Source organism: Cylas formicarius, unplaced genomic scaffold (genome assembly GCF_029955315.1).
Source record: "Cylas formicarius isolate icCylForm1 unplaced genomic scaffold, icCylForm1.1 PGA_scaffold_3__17_contigs__length_32017465, whole genome shotgun sequence".
Lineage (NCBI taxonomy): Eukaryota > Metazoa > Arthropoda > Insecta > Coleoptera > Brentidae > Cylas > Cylas formicarius.
In genome coordinates, this window is record NW_026844326.1 from 19,886,291 (window position 1) to 19,908,518 (window position 22,228).

General features: G+C 42.0%; 3 protein-coding genes across 4 annotated transcripts; 2 read left to right on the plus strand and 1 right to left on the minus strand.

The window, feature by feature from the left end:
- Positions 1–379: 379 nt before the first annotated feature.
- On the minus strand, positions 380–14,871 carry LOC132699906 (atypical protein kinase C). 2 transcript variants are annotated; one of them, XM_060666887.1, is made up of 8 exons: positions 14,327–14,871; positions 4,825–4,875; positions 4,629–4,714; positions 3,931–4,568; positions 3,598–3,878; positions 1,969–2,237; positions 1,796–1,911; positions 380–1,299 (listed from the first exon to the last, which is right to left on the minus strand). In XM_060666887.1, the coding sequence occupies exons 1-8, from the start codon at positions 14,601–14,603 to the stop codon at positions 1,212–1,214; spliced, it is 1,806 nt and encodes a 601-aa protein (XP_060522870.1). In that variant the 5' UTR covers positions 14,604–14,871; the 3' UTR covers positions 380–1,211. The 2 variants fall into 2 exon arrangements, with proteins under 2 accessions (XP_060522870.1, XP_060522869.1); XM_060666886.1 differs by lacking the exon at positions 14,327–14,871 and adding an exon at positions 7,886–13,084.
- A 473-nt stretch (positions 14,872–15,344) lies between these two features.
- Positions 15,345–18,193, plus strand: LOC132699907 (uncharacterized). The gene is made up of 4 exons (XM_060666889.1): positions 15,345–15,444; positions 15,640–15,698; positions 15,756–15,803; positions 17,163–18,193. Exons 2-4 carry the CDS (start codon positions 15,644–15,646, stop codon positions 18,158–18,160), a joined length of 1,101 nt encoding a protein of 366 aa, XP_060522872.1. The 5' UTR covers positions 15,345–15,444; positions 15,640–15,643; the 3' UTR covers positions 18,161–18,193.
- A 40-nt stretch (positions 18,194–18,233) lies between these two features.
- Positions 18,234–22,043, plus strand: LOC132700076 (uncharacterized). Its single transcript, XM_060667194.1, has 2 exons — positions 18,234–19,162; positions 19,219–22,043. The coding sequence occupies exons 1-2, from the start codon at positions 19,117–19,119 to the stop codon at positions 22,041–22,043; spliced, it is 2,871 nt and encodes a 956-aa protein (XP_060523177.1). The 5' UTR covers positions 18,234–19,116.
- Positions 22,044–22,228: the final 185 nt, after the last annotated feature.

The window sequence follows — 22,228 nt, forward strand, 5'->3', positions numbered from 1 at the left end:
TGTGAAAAATCTCCAAAGGCAAATTGATGTAATGTCGCTTTAATCACTTCCAGCAAGTGATAATATATCTGTCATTTCCAAAATGAAGAAGTAGTAGGACTGACGAAAAAAAATAAAAGATCTTCAAAGCACTTAGAGATGACGGGACGCATAATCTAAACAAGAATGAGCAAGTTAAAGAGTAAACTATTAGTAGAAATCAAGCAACTAAATCACTCGGGGAAACAAATCTTATTCTAAAATAAGAGTAATATTTTAAGGGATTAGTAAGGAACAGATTTGATTTGGCAAATTGGCACAATACATATATGTCTTTTACAATGAAAAAAAAAAAACATTTTGTGGTAGTTGCTCTACAAAAAAATTTGCAAAATAACATTTAAGTAGACCTTTATTATAAAGAATACAAAGAACCGCTAACTAAAAAAAAGTCATACAAAATGCAAACTGATTATTACCTTCTGGTACAATAATAATACGATACAATAATACCAACTCATAAATAATACTAATAAAAAATTACAAGCCGCCGGTATATGATTCAACATAACGCAAAGTCGACGTCCCATTTTCCCTCCCCACCGCCCGAATAGTCCGAAAAAATTCGTGGAATGCCTTCGAATATCACAGCGGTTTAGTTGTAGACGCGGAATTTTTTTTTTTTTACGTCAAAACCGACGTAGCGAAAATGTCAACGGGCGCCCCAACCGGACCGGACTACGCGGGAGCGGGGCGGGCAGGGTAGGGGGTGGTAAAAAGGAAGACATTTTTCGCGCGAAAACTTTTTTTTTACTACCTTTTGTTCAATAAATATTTCAAAGTGCAATTTGTTGTTGTTTAATACTTTAATAATTATTATTCTAAGCCTTGCTCGTCGTAATAAGCGTCTCTCCGCCCCTTGGCCCGAAAGGAATTTAGGAGGACGGGGGGCGGTTTTAGCGTGTGACGCCATTTTGAGAAAAGCCCTATTACCGAGTGATCGCGCGAGCAAAAACTCACTAGTTGAGCGGAAGGCAAAAGATGTTTTGCAAGACGGACCTGGTGGACGCACGTCCCACCTCCACCTGCAGGTACCCGTCGTCGTCGTCGTCGCCCTCGTATACGCCGGCGGGTGGTGGCGGCGGCGGGAACGGTGGCGGCGGGTAACGGTGGAGGAGGAGCGGCGGCGGCGGCGGCAGGTTGCTCGGGTGCAGCGCGCAGTTCACGTTGTGTCACACGCAGTCCTCCAGCGACATCAACAGCGGATTCACGTACTCGAATCCCTCGAACTCCGATTGGTCGATTTTCTCTATCACGCGGCTGGGATGTCAAATAGGCAGGGCATCAATAAACGATGAAGGTGACGATGGGTAAGGTTTAGGTTTGTGGGCTTGACCGATCAAATCAAATTGTCTTGTATCAATTGACCAAAATAACTTTTAAAATACCTTCAAATTTATATGTATTTATATAGTGCGTTACGTGGATATTGTTATTGAGATTCCCCGAATTGCTGAGTATCGTATGCGGCTATTCCTTGAAGAGATAATAGATATCGATAAATTGATTTGTTTGTGGTATACATTTTTAAACAATGATAGACGCCAAGATGTTATTTAAAACATTCTTTGACTAGCAAATTAAAAAGTAATCAAATGACCCGCCAATTACGAAGTGGTGACCAAAATAATTTTTAAAATATAAATAATGATAGATAACACTCTACAGTTGCAAGGTGTTATTTAAAACATTTTTTGATTAGTAAATCAAAAAGTGGTGAATTGACCAATCTCAACATTAGCGAAGTTATACTTACGGGTCGTCGGGGGTGAGGTGGACAGGCTCGTCGGTAAACTCCGGCGGGAAGTTGGCCAAGTCTCTGTCGGAGTCGAGGCGCGGCTTGTACGGCGGCTGTACCTGTTTCTGTTCGAGCTGGAAAGACGATACGGCGACGTCACGTCACCCCGTCCGCATACCCACGTTACTCACCAGGTCCCAGTCGATGCTTTTGAAGAACTGGTGGCCGGTGATCTCGGCAAACGAGTCGGTGCTGTGGCAACCGAGGCGGTCGGCGGGGTTCTTGTTCAGGAACCCCTTGAGTACGTTCGCGGCTTTGACGCTCAAAGATCTCGGAATCCGGATCGTCTTCTCCAGGATCACCTGGAATAGGTAGTCCTCCGTGTTCTGGTCCGGGTTCTCTGACGCGCCCGCTATGTCGAACGGGGACCGACCAGCGAGCATCTCGTAGAGTAGCACACCTAGGGCGATAAAAACGGGACGTTTGTGACGGAAACAGTTGATATTGTCTTATTTTTTTGTTATTTTATTGATAAAGTGGCCGACCTGGTCGAAACCCAAATAGCACACAATATCCGGTCAATGTCCCATTTAAGTCGCATGCCCCGGGACTTGTGGAGGATATTCTTAAGATATACGTTAGCATGCTGAGGATATACTGTAAATTACATCCTAGGGATATCCTCTGAATGGACAACTTGCGGATTTACTGTACACGACATTCCAAAGATATGCGCTAACTAGATGACCTGAGGTTATCCCCTTGCGCCACATGTACCTATGTACCTTGGACTGCATATGTTTTTTCGATTATAGACTTCTTTTCTTATCTTATTGCTTAAATTTACAATATTAGCAGTAAGCAGTATTAGAGAAAATCCCCCAGAACAAAATTATATTTTTAGCTATATATTTGCCTAATTAAAAAAAATAAAATAAATTAATAAATAAATAAATAAATGGATCCAAGAATCACCCTTCCCCCCGCGCCTCCTTTCCAAAAACAAAGTATTTATTTTAGGAATCAAATTTTCACATTAAAATGGTTAAGTTAATTCATGAAAATGTTTTCCCTATTTTTTAGACTTATTTTCATGATGATAGTAGGTATCACGAGCAAAAAAAAATTAGGAAAATTTTAAGGTTTAAGGGGCCTTTGCTGTCAAACTGAAAAGTCAAATTTGGCCAAGTTTTTTTGCGCGCGATGGTACCTACTCTCATAAAAGAGATAAAAAATAAATGTGAACAAATACATAAAAGTATACCTACATCAATGTTTTTTTTGTATTATGAAAATCTTTCAGAAGATCACTTTCATGAGAGGGGATGTATAAGAAGCCAGTCTCTTCTCTTTAATTTTTTTTATAAAGTGCAGATTTATAAAACCTGTCTTTTTCAAAACTAAAATATTTTCAGATGCGGATAAGAAGGCAAACACATCACACATATCAAAAGAATGATAATTCAATAACTGCTTGGTTGAAAAGAACCAAGGAGCATGAGCAACGAATACAAAAAATGCTTTAACCAAAGAATGACGGAAAATCTGTCAAATATTTGTTATTCTTTTAGAATTTAGTTCAAGATTTAGGTTAGGTTGTTCTATATTTTTGATATATTATACAATTTTTTCATGTCTACAAGAGAAAAAAATCAGATGTGTGTAAAATGTGTTTTATTAACGGATTCAATCGGCAGCCCTTCACTTTTACCATCAAAAGTAAAATTTTCGAGGGTGCCCCATAAATTCGACATTTCGCTATCTTTGTGTAATTATTCTACTTTATTTATTTATTCTGTAGAATAAAAGTAACCACCGACCTAGTGCCCACCAGTCGACGGAGAAGCCGTAGTCCTCGCCGCGCAGTATTTCGGGGGCGATGTAGTTGGGCGTGCCGCAGAACGTCGACGTCGTGTCGCCGGGTCGGATGCCCTCCTTGCACATGCCGTAGTCGGTCAACTTGATGTGCCCCTCGTGGTCGAGCAGCACATTGTCCAGCTTCAAATCTCTGTAGATGATGCCTTTGCAATGGAGAAAGTTGAGGGCGAGCGATATCTCCGCTGCGTAAAATCTCGCGTGCTCCTCCGGCAAGCGTCTCTGCCTGCAACAGGACGTCGTCGTCAAAGGCGGTCGAGCTTCCGCGAACAGCCTACCGCTGCATGTGGAACATCAGGTCGCCGCCCCTGACGAACTCGATGACGAAAAACAACCGGGACGGCGTCTGGAAGCACGAGTGAAGGCCGACGAGGAATGGATGATTGGACGCGGTTTCAAACACGTGCTTCTCGGTCTGTACCCAATCGATGTCCTCGTCATCGGTGACCAGAGCCTTTTTGATCACCTTCATTGCGTAAATACGTTTCGTCTTTTTCAGCTCGACCATCAGCACTTTCGCGTAGGAGCCGCGGCCGATCACCCGGATCAAGTCGAAGTCGTTCAGCGAGTATTGGCGCTGCGACCCCGCCTCTAAGTCGTCCGACGGTTTGGTCGGGTCCTCCACCGGTACCGAATCGCCGGCGATGTCCGGAGGCTGTTCCGCGTATTCGCGTTCCCTACCCGATCCAGCCTCCGAAACGAGATCGTTTCCGGGGGCGGCGAGGATGCGGACCGCGTCCCCGTTTCGCTCGTCCCTGACGGGGGCGGGATCGGGTTCCGGTCCGTGGTCGCTAGTGCACGCGACATTTACCGCCTTGTGACACTTTTTGTGCACCAGCAACTTGCACTGAATGCACTTGAAGCCCTGCCTCCCTAGGCCCCAGATACGGTCGTGGCAATAAGCGCAGAACGCTCTCTGCAACACGGTTCCACTCGTTCAGACGGAGGACATTTTTATTGTCACAGCGCTACTCACCCTGTTGAACCTTTTCGCCTGGAAAATGTGACCGTTGACCCTATACAGCTTGCGCCACCTTCTCGCGCCCCTCCTGTAGATGCTCCCTGTAAACAGTAACTGCGGCAACGTCGCAACGCTCTGGTTTCGCGTCGGCTTAACCAACCGTTTTTGTGCGCGGTCCAAAGACGATTTTTTACTTAAAAAAAATACTCACTGTCCTCTCCCTGGCAGGGCATCCCGGGCTGAGGCGGCGCATTGGGGAAGACTGCGGAGAAAACGACCTCGAATAAGTAAAAATGTTTCGCCATAAGTTTCGAGCAGAACGTGAAACACATTTAGGCGGGCGCGATTGGCCGGCATTCGGTTAATTTTGGCATTATACGCCCGTTGGTTGTATTTATCGCCGTCGAATATTCGCGTCCGATATATAGGAGGTTAGGAACGCGCAGTTTTATCGCAGATAACGCAAAAACTGTTGGTTGTCGGGCCAGCGGCGGCGACCGATTTACTTTTTTTTCCTACATACAGGCTAACGCGTTGAGTTTTTAAGCGCCACTTCCCCACAAAAAAATATTCTAATGCTGCACTTTCTGGGTGAGGTGAGCTAAATTTTGTCTGGGTTCAGGTCGATTGGCGAGAAAATGCTTTTAAAGGGGGCGTTGCGAAACGTTCTATAACTCACAAACCATCAGCAGCCATGCTGGGACACCACGCGGTGTTATTTGTTGAAAGTATTTATAGATTAGATAATATAGGAGCCGTTAATTTTGTAAAATTATCCGCGCATGCCCCCAATATTCACAAACCAACCTGCATTTTGCGCCATTTTCTTTCTAAACTTCTAAATTAAATCTGAAATATCGACGACCATGTAAGTTGGAAGGTCTCATTGGCTAAAGCGAGATTTGAAATGGCTTGTGCCGGTATATTGAGCGCAAATGCCAACCATTGTTTGATGCTTGTTTTTTAAGGTATTTTCACTTCGTTATTGCCGATTTAACTCTACCAGTTCCACATGCGTTCTATGTTGCGTCGCAGAACATTCTTGAGCTCTTTTTTAATGTTAAAAATAAAATAAATAAATTAGAAAAATATACAGTCCATTCAATATCAGTGGGGACTGTTAAGTAAACCCAAGAGAAGAAAATATCTTCCAGCTCATAATATCACGCATGATCTAAACGCGAGAAACAAGTGAAAACAAAGCTCCATTATTATCCATGACTGTCACCTCATCTTAAATAATTACAATTCATTATTCAATGGCGGTATTTTGAAACGCAAAACATCTGTCCTGCAATTGCTCGAACCAGCCACTTTCTATGGGAAGTATCGAAAAACGTTAGTCAGACTATTTAGTTGGTTGGTGAGGGACGCCGAGTTATGTGGGCAGTAGAACCGTCGTAACGCAAAAGCAAAACAGGCACCTCTATTTTTTACAAAACTTCTGGACAGACAAAAAGTCTCTAACCTCTCATGACTCTAAAGTTCCTCGTCTCTACGGACTCGCAATGATTCACGACTCGCCAAGATTCACAAACCAGGATTACCCCTTCGACCTATTGTCAGCACCATTATGGAAACGCTACGTCGATGATACTTTTGTTATTTCGCCTCATGGTCAAGAATGTCTAGTAGATTTTCTTAGACATTTAAACTCTATGCACCCTAAAATACATTTTACCATTGGATTAGAAACTAATAATAACCTCCGATTTTTAGATATTCTTATCAATAGAAAATCGGATCTAACATCCGGTCATTGTGTTACAGAAAACTACGTACACAGACCGATACCTTAATGCATTGTTACATCACCATCGGGTATCAACTCTCTTGTTTACAGAGCCGAAAAACCATCTCAGCCCAAGTCACTGCACCCAGAATCAACACACCTTACCTATGCTCTTCTCCCTAATAATTGCTACATTCAAGATATTAAGCGTTCTATCCCAAAATACAACACAATCTTCCAATAGCAATAATCCCGAAAGCAATCCCACATTTACCACTTACATTCAAAACATCACTGACCACATATCAAGAGTTCTAAAGCAATATAATGTCAAAACCAGATTTACCACTTGTCCAAAATCTCTCGACATCTTCGGTCCCTCAAAGACAAAATTCCATTTGAAAAACCGGACGAAAAATATAAAGTAGGCTCAAAGAACACGAAAGAGCCTTAAGACTAAGACAAATAAACTCATCATTAGACGCCGAACCCAATCCGATACTCTATAGAAATCTATAAGCAACCTAACAATCTTAACCGCGACTCAGCAAATTCCACTCAACAGAAGTTTTGTAAAAAACATTACAATAGCCTGTGGAAGTTTCTTTAAAAACTTAACTGTATCTTTGTTAAAAATTAAACTGAACAGAAGCAAGGCCGGTTGCGAAAAATGAGTACCTCAAATTTCGATTCGCGTTCGTGTTTTTTATCGAATTGACTCGCGGATAAGACAAGTTGCGGAATGAAAGTCACGAGAAACTTCCTGCGGCCGTCGTAGGGGTAAGTACGTCTAAGGTTATATAGCGCTTCAACGATTACAATAACAGTTCGACTAGCCTGCCTCGCACGTAAACCCACGGGAACATTCTCGAACATGCCAAATTATTTTTTCTGTCTGTGACTGGAAGTAAACTTAAACCTAAGGTGCCAAATGGAAATTTATTCACAATTAATCGACCCGATAATATTGTCGGAGTGGGTGTGGACGCCGGGTTCGGCTTACATCTCGGGTAAGCTTCGAGGAGGTAATAGACGGTCGGCTGGTAAGCGTAAACCGTCGCGACTTTCAGTGCCTCCTCCAGCAACCTCAGGTGCCACGGTTTGTGTCTGTCGGACGCCATTTTCACATTTCGACCACGGGAACACGCGGCGTTTCCCAAAAAACAAAGACTCAGTATGGGACGCGCGAACGCAGTACTGGAGCCGCCTTATCTGATGCGCCCGATATCGGTCAAAACAACGATAGAGATAAAGCGATAGCGCGTTTATCTAATGGGTCGCGATATCGAAACGACTAACTGAACCAAAATTGAGTTTTGATACGCGGAAAATTGAGGGAAAAAAACCAATTTGTTGATTTGTATTGAATTTTCGAATTTTCGCTTTGGCAGGTGTCCAGTTTTCTTGGAATCCAAACTATGAAAATTTGGCAATATTATGACTTATTATTGGGGGATTAATTAGTATTGTTTAACTCTTAAAATTGGAGAAAAAAACTATAATAGGTGTAAAAAATGGTGTTTTTTTTTTTAATTTTAACCTGCGCGTATCGAGTCGTATCCCGGCTCCGAGCTGCTGTCGTCGTCGGATAACGACAGTTGCCCCTGATGGTGGTGGTACTCGACGTACGCGTGGTGATGGTGATGGAAGTGGTGGGGCACTGCGTACTCCACAGCGGTGTGGCGGCTGCCGACCCGTGTCAGAGTGTTGCCCGCGGAGAGGGTGCCCCCCAGCTGCCGACTCCCGTGGGCCGCGCAGAGGATGCCGGCGAGGGCGCTCTGGGGTCCCACCATCGAGCCCAGGTCCAGGCTCGGACGCCGAGACAGCTGGTGATGATGGTGGTGTTGGTGTGGGGGTTGTTGCATGACCTCCTCCAGGTCGACGGGTATCATCGTTTGCGCTCCCGGGGCGGCAGTTTGGGGATGTGAGGCGCAGGGAGGGTCGTCGCCTGCGGGTTTCGTCGTCGCGCCGTGGTGGGATTCGGGGGGATTTTCTTTGTTACGCCGGGGACTGCGGCCCCGGTCAGACACCGTGGTCGCGCTCCAGTAACCCCACGCCATAATCCTTTTTTTTTGCGCTTAGCTGGTCGCCGACGCCGACATGACCTCACTTCGTTACAACGGTAATTGTAGGTTAAGCGCGAACGAGGGGGCGGGAGCTACTTTGGGGGGTTGCCACGAAAAAGAAACGCGTCAACGGTCACGTGCCGATATGCTTGCTAAAGCCTTTTATTTTTTTCCAAGGATCAAAAAGAGTAAAGAAATAAAGTTGGTTCCTACACGAAAGAGGACTTGATAATAAATTTTATATTGAAAGAAACAAGGGATGGCATTATTTTTTCAAAATTATCTAGGGCACGTCCTGTACCGCTACATTAAAAAAAAAACATCAAAAACCTTTTTTTCTAATTTTTAACACCCTGCATCTCAAAAGTTAGATTTTGGACGTGGGTTTATTGGAACTCTTCTTCTTAAAATCATCTAACGCATCCACTTCAACGATCAGTTACTTTGAAACATCCTGTGTAACGTCTAATCTCGTCGAGATTTAAGTTTTTCGAATTTTGAAAGAAGAAATGGATTCTCCAGTAATCCGGCCAAAATTTAAATATTACTTATTTACATTATGTATTCTATAATCATAATCTAAAGACAAGTCGAGATTTTCTTAGAGGTTAAAAAGTATCATGGCACCAAAGCGAGCACACAAAACTTTAATACTAGCGGAAAAATATGATAATTTAGAAAAACTAGAGTGACAAGGTATTGGCTATAAAATGTCGAGTTGGTACGTCGACTATTTCGGATATAAAACAGAAATTTGGGCAAATAAAGACGTATGTCTGTTGTACAGCTAGCATGAATTTACGAAAGTATGTAATGAAATGAAAATAAATATTTTTTTATTTTATTTTCTGACATTTTGGGTACAAAGTGAGTTTGGGTACAAGGTGATTGAATTCCTCTATACTAATGTCATCGCCTTGTTTCAGCTACATCGAAAATTGCTTTTCTGCAACGCGACGTAAGAAAACTCTGCGAAAAGGAGAAGCCCTCAAATGCAAACTGAGTTATACGGGTGGTTTATTAAGCAGCAGGAAAAACATGTAACCATTACATCCCATATTTTAAGAGAAAACGCGACACAAGTTTATGCAAAATTTTATGGTGATAACAACTTTAACGCAAGTAGAGGGAAAAAATTATTAATGACCCAATTGTTGTTAAGCGTTTTTTTCAGACATTAACCAACAAAATTAGGGAGACGCAGTTGGAACCAAATCAGCTTTACAACGCATACGAATCAGCACTGCTCTGAAAAATGTTGTCAAATCGTACTTTGGTACATCATAAAAAGAATTCGACACCTGGGTGTAAAGGGTCTAAGGAAAGAATAACTTTCATCCCATTGCCTTTACTTATTTACCGCCGGCCGAAATTAGAAATATGCTACGCAAGAAGCAGAGATCAACGAGTGGATCGATGGCGATGATGACCACTTACCGCTGTACAGTGAGGGACAGTGAAGGTGTTAGAAATGATCTAAAAATTAAACATGAGGAAGCTATTCGTTGCTTTGGTACATGCATACAGTGGGCAGAAGAAAATGGTGTTGAAATGAATGTTTTGTCCATCTTACGAACTAAGAGAGAACGCGCAATGCAAGCAAGACAATGCAGTATAAAACAAACAAAATTGCAGACTTTTTAATTCTTACTTACGTAAGTCCAAATTGTTAAGTTTATTAACATTTACCGATATCCGCCTCGGCACGTTACATTTTACAATAATCCAAACCATTTATTTGCATTATTTTCGTTGTCGTTCTATGTCGGTAGGTGTAAGAACTGCGTGTGGGTGTTCTTTTTCTTTTATTTTTTAGGTGTTAGTAAATGTTTACATTATTTGTGTTAAAAAATGCTACAACGATGTCTTTTGGGTGAATTTTTGTGGCTTTTAAAAAGATTTCAATAATCCGGATGTTTTACTAATCCGAATTGTCTCGGTTTTTATTAATCAGGATTACCGAAGTTCTACTACACATTTACTTTTTTATTACATATTTAGTGAAAATGCGACCGTTTTATGAGTTGAAATAGAAAATCTTATTCACATTGTTGAACACATCATAAAATATCGACCGTAAAATTAACGATATCAGTTGTCGGCCAAAAAAATAAGCGACAATAGCAAAACCATACCGCAGATTATGTAACGGGCCTGTTTCGGTCAACCCAACGAATTGATAATTGCTAACGGACAAGGCCGCGTTCGTGTTCTTTTATTTAATTTTCGGCTATTACGGGCCACTACGAACGTGGAAATGGTGGTCGATTTGACAACGCTGTTGACGCAAACTGGCTTTTTAATTTTCTGTTTTTTTTTTCATCGCTTACCGTTTTGAGCGTCTGCGGTGGCAAATCAAATTTCAACTTTCGCAATTTTCTTCCGAGAAAAAAAAACCTGCATATTTCGGATATGTAAAAAATTGGACGCCGCTATCGCAGATGACGCTAAGCGAAGGGTCCGGGGTTCCTTTTTCGTGGCTTTTTCACCCCCTCAAATTCACCAACACAGTCACGATGTCGAACACTATAATAATATAACGTTTTCACGAGGAAGCTGCGACCGGACGCTTCACGGAGACCAACGGGCGGGCGGTTGGGGCGGGGGACGGTGCGGCGAAAAAAAAAACAAACGAGAGTCGACCGAACCGAAAACCGACGGGGGACGACAACGTTTCGGGGTTAAAGCTTGCGTCGGTCTCGCTGCGCTGGCCAAACAATCGCGACGTATCTGCCGCGCCTGTGCGAACCGCCGCGTGTCCATTTGATCGACTTCTTTCTATGCGGGGATTAAAGCGCGAGCGCGCGTCCGTGCACCCCAGCGGTTACCGTGCCGAAGCTTCGCGCACGCGCGTACCGACAGACAGCTGAGGGTCGTATTCTATTTATACTTTGTCCCAAAGTGTATCGTCTTGATTAATGTCGGTAATTATCCAAATTACCTGCCGACGGCAGTAAAACACCGGACCTGTCACTATAATAGGTCAGAGCATCAAGGATGGACTTTTAACGTGTTTAAAATATATAAAGATTAAATCTTATATTATGTTTATTTAGATATGGTATAAGAAAGTGACCAATTGTTTTTGAATGGGATTATCCAAGGGTTGTCATTAACATACAATGCAACAAGATTATTACCTAAAATTTCGGAATTTAAATTCAGATAAAATTGTGGTCCGTACCTAGAAAATAATTTTATACCTACCTCTGTTTAATATTCTTTGGTTTGGTATACTACCTAGTTTAAGTTTATTAGTAATAATTCTTATTTCGTGTGTAATGCAGCGTGTGTTGAATCGTGTGCGAATTATGCAAAATATATGCGAGTTTACTGTATCTCAGGAGATGCTCCCGCTAAAATGTAGAAAACACTATTCTATTGAGACTAAGGTAGTTATAAACAATGTGACGGCCACATTGACGAAACTTCCAACATCAACTGTATGGAAAATTGTGAATAATCCCATTTCAGCGAGGAAAAAAAGGAGCGATGCTGACATTTTCTCGAGTGTAGATGAAAGTGATCAAGATATAATACGGCGTAAAATTTAACAGTTATACGAGGTACAAAGCGTGCCTATATTACATATCTTATTTAGGAGGCTTGAAAAAGATGAAACCACCGGTGTTAAATGTGGCAGAACTATCCTATGGAAGTGTATTCAACACACGGGTTTTAGATTTAAAAAAATTGACAAAAGGCAAGTTTTAATGGAATCTATTAGAATTCGGAAATGGCGACTGGAATATCTAGAAAAATTAGGATTTACAGAGAACAACAAAGGCCAATTATTTACTTGGATGAAACCTGGTTCGACACTTATGATACCCCGGAAAAGGGTTAGGTTAACTCAATTGATAAGTGTAAAACAAACGCACCATCAAAAAGAGGTAAAAGAATAACTATTTTGCATGCTGGCCCTAAAGATTGTTGGATTCCAAATGGACTTTCTCTGTCTGCGTAAAATATTAAAGATTCTTCTCTGTATTACCATGAAGACACCACCGCTGATTGATTTGAAAGTTGGTTTAAAAGCAAACTAGTTCCAAACATTCCTTCTAATAGCGTAATTGTAATGGGCATTGCAAGTTATCAGTTGACTAAAACTCCTTCCTCATGTGACACAGACTTTACAATAAAATAACAATATCACTGCTAGAAAATACGAAGACACTAAATAGAGACAACTTACCAATAATTATCTAAATACATTAGTAAAACGAGTAACAATACGCATGAATTACTTTGTGCGAGAGGTTCCGTCAAAAGCCAAGACGAGATACGATGAGACACACTATACCGACGTATTCACCACATAAGCCTATAGTGGAAAAAAATATTCGAGAAGTAATAAAAATGTAGAACTTTGCGGCGAGGAAATCAATTCCAGTCAGACTAATAGTTTAGAAAAAATCAACAAGCTCACCAAGAAAATTCCAAGTAAACTCCAGAAAGGGTATATTAGAAAATTTTAATATATTATTTTGGAAGTGAAAGAAAACGGCGTGTGATGTGCAGCACAGCACTTCGGCCTCTTTCTAATTATTCAGTCCTTCATCCTAAGACTAGTGCATCCATATATTAAAGGATGGTTTAAAAAATATTATTTAAAAAACACTAATAAAAAGTGTGTTTAAGAAACATATCAGGAACATGAAAAACGTTTATTGGAAAAAAATGAATAAACAATTTGTTAAAAAGAACTGAATTTCAATGTAACCAAAATTAGCCCTATACGTATAGTATGTCTCAAAGTATTTCGTTTACCTAGATCAAAGTTGATTCGATACGTGCGATACAGTATCGAAACTAAAAACTCTCGGCTGTCATCTTCAAATGAAAGAAACCGCATCACTATAATTCACGATGGATCAAAAAAGGGATTTATTCCGGACTGCTTGCTGTTGTCTGCGAAAGATACTAAGGGCTCTATCTACCTAGAAATAATATATAATATAATATATAATAGATGAGCCATATTAGTTTAGGTCTTCGACAATATAATTGTTTTCAACACCATAAAACATTTGTAGCACGAAGTAAAATCCAATGGGAGATCAACAAATTTAACAATTTAATTAAAAATGTAATTGCAGATTTTAAAAATTCGAGATTCTTATATTTGCATGGAAAATAACATAGTAAACATTGTAATTTAGCTTAATGAGAACTCTGAGAGTGAAACAAAATTAGATTTTGAATAAAAACGTAGTTGTTTATGTGATTATTGATCATTTTTATAAATTTAGTGTCATCGTGTTATCTATTAGTACTAGTGCACACTAAATATCAAATAATATATTATTAAAACACCTTAAAAGTCCGTCCCTGATGCTATGGTCAGGTATTTTGTTGCTATCGTCAGGTTATTTCGATAATTGTCAGAGACAAAGTATATGAGAATTGAATTTAGCGAACACAAAAATTAATATATTAGTGGAATTTATACAGCACTTCAAACGTTAAACATGCTCCGTTCCTCTCGTTCTCATGTTTACATTAATTTTTTTTTTCAAAATTTCAAAAAAATAATTTACCAATACGTAAAAATTTATGAATAATCCAGGCAACAGTCAGTTTTAAAGCGCCGAATCGTAAATAGCCTTTGGACTGAAATTGCTCGGGTGTACGTAGACGAGGGCGAATTCCGGGCAGCGAGCTGCTCGATCGATAGAACAGCATGTGTGGGAGCACGCGCTCCCCCAGTACCCCTTTCGCCCAGCGAACCAGCCGTTTAATAGTTTAACGGTTTCGCGTGGGAGTGCAATTGTGAAAATGGTCAAGACAACTTTCGTCTATATTGGGGCATGCGAGTAGCGAAGAAGAAGCCGCATACGAACAACACTCGACCGAACAATATGATCTGCGCAGCGTTCAATAATAAAACCGCCCAAGTCGAACCACTGACTTACCGTGTATGGCCAATTCGGAATCTTTGTTGATCTCGTACAATCGGATCGCCTCATTCAATTCGAGCTGGGTAGAGATGATGCAGGGATCGCCTTCCTCGTCGACCCATTTCATCGTAAAAATTTGGTCCTGCCCGAACCTGCATATCTCCCTGATCTCCTGGCACAGTTCGTCGAGAGTAATGTTCCGGTCGATGTAGGTTACCAGAATTTCGCCGCTATAGGCGATCTTGGCGCGGATTTCGTTCGCGTTGTTGTCATCCGCGAGCTGCGTCGGCATAGTTGTCCCGTGGGCACGCCCCTGGCGACCTTCGTGTTTGATTCACGCAAAGAGTCGACCCCGTTATTAGTCACAACGTCCGAGGAATGTCCGTTAGGGGCGACGTACCGCTAAAAGCGTAGCCCGAGCACGCTGCCGACGCGACTTTTACCACGGATCCGCCCTGCTGTTTAAACAATTCAAACGAAATAAAACGCTATAAATAAATAAAACTTTCTGCGATACCTTAACCTTATAAGATACGTTTGTTTGTCGACCACAGATAAGTGACTTGCTTGTCAACTTAAACTTTCTCGCGGCGTTGCCAGATTGTGTTCCGTTGAGACAAAACGCAGCGGTTGGCCAATTGGGGTTTTACATTGTGCAAAATTGTAATGCTTACCGAAAACGTTTTAAAATGTATAGACGAAGATAACTCGAAAAAAATTATATGCGTACAAGAAAGCTGCACACATACACATTTTGGTTGATCACTTGCAAAGAGGCAACCGCGCAGACGAACGGAATAAAAATGAAGGGCTATACTTTGGATTGTATTTGTTGGGTTGCCTACCCAAGAAGTCATCTGCTACTAAAAAATTATTAAATATTTGTAATATTAAATTAGGTAAATTTAAACAAGTTCCCTCGGTCTATAGACTCATCGATTTCGAAATTGAATATTTTATGGGCATATACGACAAACAGCCCGTACAGGAATGCATTATTAAATTGTTTATTCGCGTTATCGAAAGTTTTTTCTTTACGCGCGCCCCCAGTTTACGCCCGACTTCGAATAATCCGATTCTGAATTTATATCCGGCGACGGCGGCGGCATTTTTTTTGTCCGTTAAGTTTTTGCGTAAGTCTAATCTAAGCCAGAAAACTAGTCAGTGCTTATTACGATTTCCTAAATAATCAATCAATACTCGTATATATTGTTTTATCTATATACCTGTCGATTTGATAATATTGAAATCTTTGGAGTACTTTAGGATTAATATATAAAGGTGTTCGAGTTTTGGGATTTACTTAATTTTTGTTTGTTTTCCGCTAGTAAAATGGGGCTGATCCCAACGTTCGTCGTGCTGCTGACGATCGGTTTAGTTTTATCCGGTAGGTTGTTTTTTCGGCGTGGGTGAAAAATAAGCTTTAACACGTTAAATTTCCTAGATCCCGCGATCTACACAATCGGTGATGGTGCGGGACTTGTCGATGCAGGTAAATACATGATGTTATTTAATAGCTTCGTTCGCGGAAAGGGTTCAGTCTCGGTTCGGTACTATTCGCCTGAGTAGCTCGAATAAAGTGGTATGGTTTTGTTTCAAATTATATTGACCTGACTTTTGACTGATCCTATCTCTACTCCAACAATTAATTACGGACCTTCGTGTATCTATTGTTAATGAGTGCACCCAACCACCAATAATTTATTCATACGGAAGGGACAAATCGGGTGGATGTCGACCAGCTGTCGGCTGATATCAGTGTTAGCATTTCACGGTGTTCCAAAAACTTCTTACTTTGAGACAGACCATACAACGCATCATGAATTTCCAATCACGTGTTGGCGGATAAATAAGTTTAGTTGAGAATTGGAATAGTTTGTTTTTTTTTTGTATAAATAGCATCTGTTAAACTGTTCGTTCTTTGTATTTTTTTGTTGTCGCTTTTTTTCTGGAACTTACATTTTTTGCAAAAAACTAGCAATAAAATATTAGTGTTTATGTTTTCTATTGAGATTATTTTCATTTTTATTTTCTAATTAATCCTTGTTATACTTAGCATAATTACTATATTATCTAGCGGACAAGCTGTTAGACAATCCAAGAACAAACAAATATATGAAAACCTGAGATAAAAATTCAAAAAGATAAGTTTTTTAAATTGTTTTTATCAAATAGTTTTAATGCAACAACAGAAAAAGGAACTGATTAAGAGACCTGACACCTACACATAATAATACATCGGTAAAACACGGCGTTTTATAGCATGACAGATGAGTTATTCAGTAATGGAGTCGGTTTCGAAATCGTACGCAATAAACAAAATAACCTGAATTTATTCTTAATCAGACATGCGCAATAGGACGGCGGCACCGTTTCCAAATTGGTTTGAAATCCCTACCGCAAACAAAGCTAACGAAAGGCCGTAATTCGGTGAGCTCTCTTTAGTGAACCAAATTCAAACGTAATAGTTTACTTAAACGTGTGTCCTAAATATCTGCTTTTAGAGTAACTTATTTTTCTTCGTTTTTTTTTAATTAATTTCTTACATTTACCATTCACTGTATCATAATTTTGAATTCCAAGGGGGTCCCGGGGCCAGCTTTGCGATTCGTGCAGATATATTGCCGCATCTTATTTCGTTTTTGAAGAAACATTAAAATGCTACAATTGTGGTTGATTTACATTTCGCCGCAATTACCAACACTGTCAGAATGGCATCCTGAAAAGCAGACATTTTAACACTTATATGGACTTTTAAGCTTCGATTTGGTTAAGCCATGTGGTCATATAAAGTCGATCATCGAGTAATACAGTGTATATACACTTTAAATCATAGCCTTACTTGTGTCAGGTTATGGTTTGGGAGTCGGTGAGGATACGGAAACTTCGACTTTCGCTTCGACCTCAATAACGAGCACTGGTTCTACGGCGTCGATCTCCACTTCCATACCAACGACAACATCGTCTACAACAACATCGCCCACAACGACAACGATATCTAGTACAACTACAACATCGCCCACAACAACAACGATATCGCCTACAACGACGACATCGTCTACAACAACATCGCCTACACCGACAACGATATCGCCCACAACTACAACATCGCCCACAACGACAACGATATCGCCTACAACGACAACGTCTCCTACATCACCTACAACAACAACAACATCTACATCGACAACATCGACTTCAACGACAACATCGGCTACAACAACATCGCCTACAACGACAACGTCTCCTACAACGACGACATCGTCTACAACAACATCGCCTACAACGACAACGATATCGCCCACAAGTACAACATCGCCCACAACGACAACGATATCGCCTACAACGACAACGTCTCCTACAACAACAACATTACGTACAACGACAACATCGGATACAACAACATCACCTGCAACAACAACAACAACAACATCTACATCGACGACATCGACTTCAACGACAACATCGGCTACAACGACAACGACACCATCGTCTACGACAACGTCGCCTATAACGACAACATCGTCTTCAACTACAACATCACCTAGAACAACAACATTCCCTACAACTACAACGACATCTACTATTACAACGACAACATCAGCCGCAACTACAACGACATCAGCTGCAAATACAATGACATCACGTACAATAACAACATCGGTTACAACACCATTGCCTACAACTACAACAACACTGTCGCCTGCCACTACAACGTCGTCTAAAACTACAACAATAACGACGGAAACGACCGATGCGACAGAGGATCCGGGTGATAGTTCGGCAACAGATTTGGCAGTTTCGTTCGTCTCGGTAACGGCGTGTTACTTTTTGTCGCGAATTTTCTGAGTTAAGGGTTCGCTTATTTATATGATTTTTTTTTAATAAACCATGTTATTGCGAGCAGGTTACGTCGACTTGTTTGTTTTTATAATCTGCGGGTGATCAGCAACTCCTCAATCGTCGACTATCTGGCAAGAATAAACCGGGCTTAAGTCGACGGTCCAAAGTACCAAAAGTACTCGGATAAAAATTCCGATACAAGATGATTCATGATTAACGTTTTACGGAGTAATAGTTATGGTTATCGAACAATATTAAGTTCAGTTCCGTAGTTTTTTATGCTACTTGCTTGAGACACAGAAAGACGAAAGAAGAGAATCCCTAATTTGTTCTACACAGGGGGTAGGCCAAATATTGAATGTGTTGGAAACGTCCTCTCCTAAAATGCAAATGTTTGCAGTCTCAAAGCTGAAAAACTATATTATCTATTCATATGAAGATTTCATAGCCGCATATGTCTACCATATCTACTCGTTTTTAGGTATCTCTCATAGAAATTGCTCCTCTTAAGAGCAATTTTGGCCTACCATGTTCACGAGGCGAGTGTATATACAGGGAGTTTCAAAAGAGCAAAAGTCGAGCTGTATTTTTTTTAGCATTTATTTAATTATTAATAATAATAATTATTATAAACTTAATTCTAAAAAATTGACACTAAAGAAAATGATTTAGCTTCATCGCAGGCATGTAGGCTAAGACGGTAAGACGGTAAGGAGTTTCCTTCGTTTATATGAAGTTTTTTTTTTATGATGAATCTCCAGACGAGCGTTGGTGCATGTTTTTGAAATCACCCTGTTTAAGCGTGTTTATTTCGCTACCGAAAACAATTCCACCTGCGACGGGGTCGACGACAGTCTTTCACGCAAAACCAGTTCCGTAAAAATAAAACGGTTCTGCTTCTGCGATGGCCGGTCGTCGTCGCCGCCGCCGCCGTCGTCACTCGCGATCCGAACCCCGCGAAAATGCGTCTCCTGGTGCTCCTCGTGGCCTTCGCAGCCATCTCCCACGGTTAGTAATTTAGATTTTTTGAGGTTCATTTTTATTTGGAAATAATCCGTGCGTAGGGAGTAACGTCGAAATATCGACGAAGAAGTCGCCTCTCGAGTACCAACCGCAACGCCCGTCGTATTTTGGACAGGGCGGCGGCCTAGGGCAGCTCGGTCAAATCGTCCCACAAGGTGAACCGTGGCCTGCCAACCACCAGGACTACACGTCCTCCACGCCAAAGACATCCACATCGGAGACCGTGACACAGTTCCCGTCGCATTTTCAAATACATGTCGCCGAGGCGGCGGCGTCTAAACCGCCCCCGGTAAACCAAAACGCACCACCATCAACTACCATCACCCCCACCACCACCGCCCGCGTCACCACGTCTAAGCAGCCCACGAGACCTGGTGGAGGAGGGTTCTGGTCACATTTGTTTCCAGCCGAAAATAAACCGACCAGTCCCGCTCCCCAGTCAGACGAGGGTGGCGGTTCGACCGCTTGGTCGCCGCCTTGGAAGCCTTGGTTCGATTTGCTAGCCGGATTTTTGCCGCATGCGAATCGCCTGGCGTCGAACGGTACCGTGTGCGTGTGGGAAACTCTGGATGCTGAAGATGACGGCGATCTAGATTTGGACCGAAACTTGCTGCCGTGCGGCAACGGAAGCAGCTTGATATTTGTCGGGGACCAATTGGAGTCCTTGGGCGGCCTTTGGCCTTCTGGTGAGCAAAACTTAAACAGCACCAAGCTTGATTTAAAAGATAGAAATGACGAGGCAGTGACGGAGTCTTCTCTGGAGACAGTTTCTCATAAACTTAGTTCTTTAAGACCAACTGGCGAAGGATTTTTGGGACAGTTGGAGCCATCGGGCAGCCCTTGGCATGCTTCTGCTAATAAAAATTCATCTCTTAGCGGTTCCAAGCCCCATTTGGAAGGTAGAAATAACATAACGTCGACAAAGTCTCCCCTGGAATACGTTTCTCATAAGCCTAGTTTTTTGGGACCCACCGGCGGGGGATTTTTGGGACAGTTGGTGCCTTCGGGCAGTCCTTGGCCTGCTTCTGCCGACAAAAATTCGTCCCTAAATGATTACAAACCCAATTTGGAAGATAGAAATGATGAGACATCAACGAAGTCTCCTCTGGAATACGTTCCTCATAAGCCTAGTTTTTTGGGACCCACCGGCGGAGGATTTTTGGGACAGTTGGTGCCTTCTGGCAGTCCTTGGCCTGCTTCTGTAGACAAAAATTCGTCCCTAAATGGTTCCAAACCCAATTTGGAAGATAGAAATGATGAGACATCAACGAAGTCTCCTCTGGAATACGTTCCTCATAAGCCTAGTTTTTTGGGACCCACCGGCGGGGGATTTTTGGGACAGTTGGTGCCCTCGGGCAGTCCTTGGCCTGCTTCTGCAGACAAAAATTCGTCCCTAAATGGTTCCAAACCCAATTTGGAAGATAGAAATGATGAGACATCAACGAAATCTCCTCTGGAATACGTTCCTCATAAGCCTAGTTTTTTGGGACCCACCGGCGGAGGATTTTTGGGACAGTTGGTGCCTTCGGGCAGTCCTTGGCCTGCTTCTGCAGACAAAAATTCGTCCCTAAATGGTTCCAAACCCAATTTGGAAGATAGAAATGATGAGACATCAACGAAGTCTCCTCTGGAATACGTTCCTCATAAGCCTAGTTTTTTGGGACCCACCGGCGGAGGATTTTTGGGACAGTTGGTGCCTTCTGGCAGTCCTTGGCCTGCTTCTGTAGACAAAAATTCGTCCCTAAATGGTTCCAAACCCAATTTGGAAGATAGAAATGATGAGACATCAACGAAGTCTCCTCTGGAATACGTTCCTCATAAGCCTAGTTTTTTGGGACCCACCGGCGGGGGATTTTTGGGACAGTTGGTGCCCTCGGGCAGTCCTTGGCCTGCTTCTGCAGACAAAAATTCGTCCCTAAATGGTTCCAAACCCAATTTGGAAGATAGAAATGATGAGACATCAACGAAATCTCCTCTGGAATACGTTCCTCATAAGCCTAGTTTTTTGGGACCCACCGGCGGAGGATTTTTGGGACAGTTGGTGCCTTCGGGCAGTCCTTGGCCTGCTTCTGCAGACAAAAATTCGTCCCTAAATGGTTCCAAACCCAATTTGGAAGATATAAATGATGAGACATCAACGAAGTCTCCTCTGGAATACGTTCCTCATAAGCCTAGTTTTTTGGGACCCACCGGCGGGGGATTTTTGGGACAGTTGGTGCCCTCGGGCAGTCCTTGGCCTGCTTCTGCAGACAAAAATTCGTCCCTAAATGGTTCCAAACCCAATTTGGAAGATAGAAATGATGAGACATCAACGAAATCTCCTCTGGAATACGTTCCTCATAAGCCTAGTTTTTTGGGACCCACCGGCGGAGGATTTTTAGGACAGTTGGTGCCTTCGGGCAGTCCTTGGCCTGCTTCTGCAGACAAAAATTCGTCCCTAAATGGTTCCAAACCCAATTTGGAAGATATAAATGATGAGACATCAACGAAGTCTCCTCTGGAATACGTTCCTCATAAGCCTAGTTTTTTGGGACCCACCGGCGGGGGATTTTTGGGACAGTTGGTGCCCTCGGGCAGTCCTTGGCCTGCTTCTGCAAACAAAAATTCGTCCCTAAATGGTTCCAAACCCAATTTGGAAGATAGAAATGATGAGACATCAACGAAGTCTCCTCTGGAATACGTTCCTCATAAGCCTAGTTTTTTGGGACCCACCGGCGGGGGATTTTTGGGACAGTTAATAAACTACGTGAGATCGACGAAGTGTCCTCTGGACACTGTTCCTCAAAATCTAGTTTATTTGGATCCACCTATAGGGAGTTTAAAGGAAGCCCATAGCCGTCTAGTGAACATAAGTCGTATCTCATAATGGTACCACGTTCGATTCAGATAACGGATGCGATAAAATCGCAGCCGATTGCGAATTGTAGTTACTAATAATAGTAATAAATAAAAAAGGGTTGGGCGGTCGAGTGTTTATTGACATCACATAAATATTTAAGGGCGATAAGGCTTTTTTTTCGGGAATCCCCGATTGTTCCGCTCGAGTACGTA